General features: G+C 43.6%; 1 protein-coding gene across 1 annotated transcript in view; it reads left to right on the top strand.

Moving 5' to 3' along the window:
* The first annotated feature begins 830 nt into the window (after window positions 1-830).
* Window positions 831-8,955, top strand: part of LOC143962085 (SUMO-interacting motif-containing protein 1-like) — a 44,308-nt gene continuing 36,183 nt past the window's right edge. The window contains exons 1-4 of the mRNA XM_077471412.1: window positions 831-968; window positions 2,649-2,785; window positions 4,456-4,548; window positions 5,180-5,308. Coding sequence (XP_077327538.1) covers window positions 831-968; window positions 2,649-2,785; window positions 4,456-4,548; window positions 5,180-5,308 — 497 coding nt within the window. The remainder of the gene's footprint in view (window positions 969-2,648; window positions 2,786-4,455; window positions 4,549-5,179; window positions 5,309-8,955) is intronic.

The following is an 8,955-nucleotide window of genomic DNA, read 5'->3' as shown; positions in this document are numbered from 1 at the left end:
TCATGGAGATTTATAATAAAATATTTACAAAAATGTCTGGGGTGTAATCTTGTGAGATACTGGAAGTCTTGTAAAAGAATTGGTTTGGCTAATCGACAACCTTTAAAAAAACATTTTTGGGTTATATAGTGTATTCCATGGTCTTCACAATTGCTTCAGAATTTTCTTCTAGAAGAAACAATCAAGCAGTCATGACTCTGCAATCATGCTTTACGAGAAATCTTGAGTCCTAGGTCCATTGACCTCAGCAATTCTGGCAAAGCTATGGGCATGGTTGCATTAGACCCCAGCAGTTCTCATTGAATAACTACAGTTAATGGCTGGATTTTTTTTTTTTTTTGTACATGTGAAGTTTCAATCTGGCTCATGCCTCCATTCCATTCTGCTACCATATACTTAGTGCAACCGAATACTTAGTACACACCTCTGCTGCTCAGCCTCCTTACTGTAAATTATTTTGATACCGTGTGGGCGAGGAGGGGTGCAGTGGGGAAGAGGGAGTTGGGAGCTAAAATATTCGAGTGGGCACCACTATAAACCTTAATTTCAATTGAGCCCCCCCGCCCCAGTCTTTATTCTTGACATGCCCTTAAAGGTGGTGTCATTGGATGCCAGCCTTGCACATGTTGGGAGTTTACATCTCCTTTAATTGTCCAAGGAGCCAGGTCTCCACACGAGTCAAACTTCCTATCAACATTCTGTAACAGAGCCATAAAAGGAGTTTGAGAACGCTGAAGCTCCCTCCTCCAGGTTCAACCTAATCAGGATGCAGTCAGAATAATACAATTGTGATATTTTCCTGGGTGGAAACTTGCGTTCAGTTCTCTTGGATGTCTCTGGACCCAAATCTTTCAAAATCTTACAATGGTGGGGAAAACCAGACATGGACATCTGGCCTCCAGGTTAAAGAACCCAAACAAATTGTGGCAAAGATCAGGGATCCTCTAGCTTTCACAGATTATTCTCAGGTAGTTCCTTAGGGGTCTAAATAGAATTGAACCCTTCACACTGGGACACTTCAGGTGCTTTTGGGCTAAAAAAATAGCGCCTGAAAAACGCCTCCCCTGCAGTCTGTGTGAAAGCCCGAGTGCTTTCACACTGAGGCGATGCGCTGGCAGGACGTCCCGCAATGGGGCATTTAACCCCTTCATCGGCTGCTAGCGGGGGTTAAAAGCGCCCTGCTAGCAGCCAAATAGTGCTGCCAAAACTAGTGGCATTTTACCGTCGACGTCCTTCTCTTTGACTATCCTCCCTTGACTGCTGTGCAAGACAAGATAAATGTTTTAGTGATGCTCATCGAACCAAAGTGGTACAGACTTCTAATCGATGAGCTTTGGGCTCTTGGCAAACAGACCAGACTTGCTAGCCCAAGACTCCCTATTCCACCCTGCATTGCAATCTCTGGCTTTAAAGCTGCTCTCCAGTGTGTGGCTGCTGTATGAACTGCATGTAGCTTTGGCTACATACAGTATGCAGCACTTTTTCAGATGTGAGATGAGACTTTTTGTCTTGGAACAAAATGCCATTGGTTCAAGTGGTGCTCAGCCATTCATAATTCTAAAGCTTCCGCTGATTGGCAGAGTCAGAGAGATGGGCTGATTTAGTCAATCAGATGAAGCCTCTGTGTTCATTGATCAAATGCAGTGCTTTCCATGAATGGCTGACCACCATTCAGGCTGACACCTTTTTTGGTCCTGGTGTGAGACGGGCAGGTTTCGTCTCGCACTTAGTGCTGTAGCCTCAGCTACATACACTTCTTACACTTTTTTATTTTTTATTTTTTTTTTTTTTTATTATCCAGCAGCCACACATGATGATGGAATTTTGCTGCTACAGGGTGGCTGTGCACACAGATTTAGGTGCATTTGTTATGCAACTGCTCGGGGCAGCCCATTCACTTGAATGGGCTTCCCCTGCATGCCAAAGTACCTTGTGTACCCTTTTTGTTTTTGTTTTTTTTTTTTGGCACTGAGTCAAACCTGTTATGCGTCCTGTGCATTTCAGGTGGCAGGACTGCTATGGGTCTGGAGTGCCATTGAATAATGGCACCGTGACTGCTTTTCCAAAAACTTGAGAAGAAACTTGTTTATGCTTTGGTGTAACTGTGGCCTTGGTGTAAAAACTGCTTTTGTGAGTAGTGGGTATTATCCTAAATTTGTTCAGGGATGTATATATGTCTATCCCCTCTTCAAAGTAACTGTGCTGTTTACCCCTGTAGTGTTGACCCAAGTACAAGATGCACATGTTTTCCTGCACAGCCATTCCAGGTTTGCCTTGGTATAAAGGCGTGAACACATTTCTGTATGCATCTCATGGCCAGAGGGAAGAGGAGAGCAATCGAATTTAGGAATGCATATTATTGAAGTTGGGTTTGGCCATGTGATGCTCTGCTAGGAGTTTAGCAGGAATCTCTCTGCATATGATGATTTGGAAGAACCGAGCTAGTTGCCTGGTAACTCAATTTTCAGGAATCGAGGACTGCAGGGTGTTTTTGTTGGTGGCCGTTCATGCATTTTACTGGGGCTTCCAGTTATTTCTGTCCTTTTTGTGGATCATGTTTGTGTGTGATTTGTGGTTAGTAAAGGAATTTGTAAAATGTTTTTAACCTGGATAGCTGTTTAGTGGTTTATATCTTTTCCTTTTCTTAGGAAACGCACACTTGCTACCTTTTCCTCCAGTATGTAGTACAGACACTGGATGATGACTATCAAATCCACTTGCATCGAAGAAGCTTTCATAAAAGCTTATGTAAAGCCATGCTGTCTTGTGACAAGGCCAATATCAAGTGAGTTTCCAACAATGAGCTCTTTACTGAACTTACTCTTACTCTTTACTGAAGACCAAAAGAATCGGCAGGAGTTACTGAATTATTGGCCAGCAAGGCCTTCAGGGACAAGTTGGGAGCTGTGGCTGTGTCCATGCAGCTGCTGTGTCCCAATTGACATAAATAGGACTGCCTGCACAGGAATGCATGGAACACCTATGCATCCCTTTGCAATCGCTGTGTCTCAATTGAAATCTATGGGGATGCACCTGTGCAGCTACACACTGCATGACTTGGGTCTTGATTACACTTGCGTTTGGGGGGGGGGGGGAGAGGTGGCAAGTTGTTAAACTGCATTTGATACCTGCCAACTGTCCCCCTTAAGGTGCAATAGGCAGTGGATGGGGGTAGTATATTCCAGCAATGCTATATAAGGAGGTCCTGGGGGAGGGTCTGGAAAAAGGCAGGATACACGTAAGATAAAAATGGGGAGGGAGGTGTGGAGTGTTTACATGCTGCAGCCACAATGTTTTTTGGCCCATGTGCCCTGCAACTGCATGCAATACACATGGTTGCGACGTTTGTCAGCAAAAATTTGGTTAATACCTGTCAGCCTCTGGAGCGTAATCCAAATGCAGACTGGCCGTCAGACACCAGGGAGATTTAGATGCATGTCTAACTCTATACCCCCCCCCCCCCCCCATTTTTTACAGGTAGCCAGGCAGCAGCTGCAGCCGGTGGGAGACATGCAGGGGGGGGGGGGGGGCACGTGCCTAGCATCAGGAGATTATTTGAGCCTTCTTACACTGATTCCCATGTAAGTTCTGGCAATTGCATCAGGGCCACATGGGACTGGAGCTGCTGGGGAAGGTGGGCCAGTTTGTGGGGGTTAAGAATGGGGGGGGGGAGCAGGGGTGGAGGGGGACCGTGAGAGGGATGTAAGCATTTTTAATGGCAGTACAGCAGGGGATGTGGAGGGGCAGGAAGCGGAGGGGGAGAGGCAGCAAAGCAGGGGGAGGCACTTTAGGTAAATGGCTCTGATGATCGGCTTATCTGAACAATTTTGTTCAGTCTGCTGAACACTTCTGCTATAAGTTCATGGTCACTGGAGTGATTATGGGCTTCTAGGAGGAGGCGTATGGACCTGGCTAGCAGGAAGCACTGCTGTACTTGGACCCGGTCAGTTTCAGATCAGCTCATGGTGATCACTGCAGATAAACCCAGGGATATTCCACTTTTAACTTTCCCTAGTACTCCCCTCTCCACGGTACAGTTCACAAAACATTGCTGCACCCTACTGCCAAACCTAGGTTTGACCTCAAAGCTTATTCCGGCCGTTAGGTAGGTGGAATACAGCATGCTACTCCATATGTATCCTGGTTCCACATGTGCAGATGTCACAGGCATTCATGTATTTGGCTTTTATGCTGCCTGCGGTGACTTTCAATAAATCTGTTTTGCCAGCTAATCCTACTGTCTTTATTTTTTGCCCCCTTTAGGCAGACTGACCATGTGACTATGGCACAAACCATGTCCCTTCCTGTTTTCCCTTCGTACCTTTCCTAATCAAGAAAGGTCCGCCTTCCCACTTGTACTAGAGACTCTGTACAAGTGGGAAGGCTGACCCTTATAACCCCCCCCCCATATAATCTGCTCTGGCCAATCTGCTAAAGTGCTTTTCTATATTCTAGGAATGTAATTGCCTGGCTTATACATGCTGTGGAAAATGCCTGTGATATTGCTGTCAATAGGGAATTGGATGCACCCTCGGAATGTGAGCAAAGGTAGGATGTGTTCATCTATCCATTATAAGAGGGGTGGTTGGTGGGGTGTGTGATTGGATAGAATTGACGATAATATCCATCATACAAGAAGCATGCATAAGTGTGGCTGCAGAGTGGGGAATGCTTCTGCCGTCTTGGCTTTGACAGCTTCACAGCAGGATAACTGACGGGTTTGGACTTGTATTCCAATGCACCTGAGCTTATTCATGCTCACAGTATACACTTCAAACAATCCTCAACTACTGCACCCCAATTGAGCATTTTTAGACAGACCTAAATCTGTTTCAGAGGGAGGAGAAAAGTCCAAAATCCATGTTCAATGGGAGGGAGCAATGCCTAACATATGTGATCAGGAGGGTAGATAAAGAAGCTTGGGTTTCAGCAGGACTGGTTGCGTGTTGCATTGGGTCAGGGCTTTGAAGAGTAATACTCGCCTAATCAGATGGAAGGTGTAGAATCACTGTTATGTCTGTAGCATTGGCCATTAGGGTAAAACTGTAGGAATTTCTCAATTAACTTGTCAAGAAGTTGGGGGGGGGGGGGGGGTGCCACCTGCTGTGCACTCTGTATCCTTGTCATAAATTTACTAATACATTGGGTTTTTTTTTTTTTTTTTTTTCCTTTCCTTCAGGGTGGTGTTCCTGTTACAGCGCATGCTCACTATTGCAGTGGAAGTCGATGACCTACCAGTAACAAACTCAAACAGGATAGCAGATCTCCTTTTTCCTTATGTCATTGTCTTAAAAACAAGGCAACAGAGGTAATTTTTGCACAAAAAACAAATGGTTTTTACCTTTTACCAAAGAAAAGTGTAATTGCAAATGATTGCAACTCCACCATGCAGGTCAGCAGTAGCATAGCTATACTTAGTAGAATGTGTGCTTTGCACATTTATAAATCTTATCTTAAGACCCCATTCACACCTGAGCGTTTTGTAGCTTGAAGCCTGAAGCTACAAAATGCTAGAGGGGTAAAAATCTATTCTCAATGGAGATGGTTCACATCTCCACTCCATGTCGCCTGAAGCTCAAAGTTCCAGACCCTTTTGTCGCTCAAATTGAGCAGATTTGGGCTTTTTTTTTCTTAACATTTGTGACCTTTCGCTCTAAATTTGTGCGATTTTTCTGCTTGAAAACGCTACACTCTGGTGTGAATACAGCCTAAGAAGCAAGTGGTTTAAAAGGCACCTAGCTTTACGGAACTTTTTTTTTACATATAATTTTAAGCCTTTTTGAAAATCCATAAATATCGGCCAGAAAAGTCCAGTAGCGCAAGTCGTCAATGTAGACAGGATGTATCAATTACATTGGCGCAAAAGCAAATACTGGCTATTTAAGTATTTGGGCAAATATGGAAAGGGGGCACAGCCATTTTAGATGTGCTGTCCTCTCATATAAATGACTGTGTGGAAGTTGGAGTTATGAAAAATATTTTGGAAGGATGGTTATCTGCTCAGATTTTGCACCAAGATACTACTTGGTAACCATGTTTCTTTAAATAAACAAGCTGTCTATAGATTTGCCTGTCCAGTGTGCACTGGCTCAAATGTGTTGCTTTCATGAATGGCTCCAGGTGCCAGTGCCCCAGCTATCTGACAACACTTCTAGTTGTATTGAAAATTGTCCACACGGGACGCTGTGGTTCCTTTCTAATGATCCCCTTACATTACTAAGCTGTCTTTCTGGTGGGAGGTTCTACTAGAGGACGCACTACTGTATTCACTTGAAAGTGTTGTATAGCAGCGGCACCCAGAATTCTTAACCAAAGCAAAGATTTGAGGCGCTGCCCACTAGAAGGCTTATTTTAAAGTCTGCCTCCCCCTATAAAGTAACTGTAAACCTTTACCTATAGCCAGTGAATTGACAATCCTCACATGATAAAGATGAAGAAAATCCTACAAAAGTTATACCTAATATATCTGCAGCCAGCTCGTCTCTGCATCTGTTCAAATCAGCTACCCACCCCTGCTTTTTGGAAGTTCAAAAATCCAGAATTTTATACAGCTTAAGTTTCTCTGCAGAGCTCAGTGAGCTGATTGGAGAAAAGGGACCCCCCCCCCGACAACAGAACTGAGGCTGCCAATCACAGGTTGTGTGCTGGAGCTCCCTCCCCTGTCACCTTATTACCCATTGGGTGTCAGCAAAAGTGACATGTAGGAAGTTCATCATTGAGGCTGACTGAACAGATTCTGCCACTTCCCAGTCTTCATTGACTATTTTTGTATACATTGAGTTGATTAAACGGATCATATATCTTAAACCCTGCAATATATACCCAGTGAAGTTAGCCTCAGATGATACAGAGGTCAAACAAATCTCTACATATGTTTTGCATGTATATCTGCTGTCTTCTGGTCTATATACTGTTAAAGTACACATTCTGTTAGAATTTTCAGAGATCAATGTGAGACCACACTCCACACATGCAGAGCCGTGCTTGTGTATTTAGCTGGCTGCTAATCTATAGCAATCTCCACTGACCTACACCTAAGGCTGCCATCTCCCTCAATGAGTGAGAAGTTATCAGTCTGATAACAGAGCTAAGGAGGAAGAGATGGCTATGGGAAGAGATAAGAAAACACTACAGATGTGACCAGCTGAAATTTCATGAATTGGGTTTATGTCCACTTTGATCGTACAGGACATTTTTAGAGCACACTACAACCCTACCCACTCCGAGACTCCAGTTTTTGCTAGTGGTTTTGGGTGATCTGTTTCTGGAGATGGACCATGTCTGAATTCTTTGGAAACCAAAGTTTCTAGAAGTGCCCAGAGTTTTCCAGATGCCAAAAGCTATATTTTACCTAATCTTATTCAGGATTAGGAAACTCAACCTTCTTTACTTGAGGATATTGTGGAGTAAAGTGTAACTTTTTGTAAAAGAAAAGGGCAGCGCTTGGCCACTAAATGTGACCAAAAAAACAAAAGTGCAAAAAAAATTGTGAAACTGAATACACAAATACTGTGAAAAATATTGTGGAAAAGATTATAAACTCAAATGTCCAATAAATCAATATGAAAAACAAATTGAATTCAAATGTCCATATGTAAATTACTACAAAAATATAAGTAATGTCCAGTGTATATGTAAAAGTAACTGTAGAAATAACAAACTTGATTGTTCAAAAAAATTGTACTTGACCATGTGGACCCATCACCTCTAAACACCACTAATAGATGGAGGCTTACCAGATCCCCAGTGACCCCCCTGTTAGGGGAGGTCAAACTGCACAAATTCGATCACAGATCACATAGACGTCCCGATAGCCAGATGCTGGAGATTATCCCGATCTTTCGGATGTCCCGTAATCTTCGGATCCGCACGGTTGCTCTCAGCACACCTCCAAACATATCACCAAAAAAAAAAAATGTGCCAAATCGTGTGATATGGTTTCAACAAAATTTATTTAAACTGAATACTCAAGTGCTTAAAACGACTCCAAGTCATAGGAAAAAAAGTACAAGTACTGTTTAAAAAAATACTAGCAAAGATGAACAAAATAAAAAAAAACTCATCGTTGGTTTGTATTGAGATCACAAATGCACAATGGGTGTGAGCGTGGCTACCCTGGGTTTTACCAGCTTGCATGTCTGGTTGACCTGGATGGATGGATGGATATATGTGTGTACAATGTACTTTTGATATTGTGGTTTTTAGTTTAATTTGTACAAACTGAGGAGAATGTGTTTAATACAGTTGGCTTCTCTTGTGGCTGGGTATATATTGCAGGGTTTAATTGTCACCTTCGGGAGTTAGTAGCTTGGTGGACCTCACTGCTGTCTGACCAATGAGTCTGCATACTGCTTTCATTGGGCTACAAGAGTTTCTTGTCCACCAAACAGATTTTTCCCTCCAGCATACCTTTTATTCCCGGCTCGCTGGGAAGCTCTGTTAGGGGCAGTAAAGGACCTGCTCATATGCAGGGTGATGGTGCCTATTCCAAAGCTGTTAAGGTTTCGGGGATTCTACTCCAATCTGTTTCTAGTCTCCAAAAAAGAAGGGGTATGTCCAATCCAGGACCTAAAAGCCCTCAACTGCTTTGAAAGTACAGAGGTTCAGAATAGAATCCGTTCGCTCCGTGGTCATTGCGCTCCATCAGGGGGACTTCCTGGTGTCTCTGGATATCCAGGACGCGTACTTGCATATACCTATATGCCTCAGAGGTTTGATTTGCAGTTGGACTACCAATTTGTAGCTCTCCCCTTTGGTCTGGCGTCAGCACCCTGACTCTTTACCAAAGCGTTGGCTCCATTTCTGGCGCTGTTAAGGCAACATGGGATCACACTCGTGGGTTATCTAGATGACCTTCTGAGAGCAGCTTCTGCCTCAGAATTAAGGGAGGATGTTGTGATCACCATGCAAACTGTACAGGAGTTTGGGCGCTGAACCTAAAAAGTTGGTGCTTGT

Source organism: Lithobates pipiens, unplaced genomic scaffold (genome assembly GCF_037356315.1).
Source record: "Lithobates pipiens isolate NorthernLeopardFrog02 unplaced genomic scaffold, aLitPip1_a1.2 Scaffold_8, whole genome shotgun sequence".
Classification (NCBI taxonomy): domain Eukaryota; kingdom Metazoa; phylum Chordata; class Amphibia; order Anura; family Ranidae; genus Lithobates; species Lithobates pipiens.
This window is presented reverse-complemented; position numbering and strand designations above follow the sequence as displayed.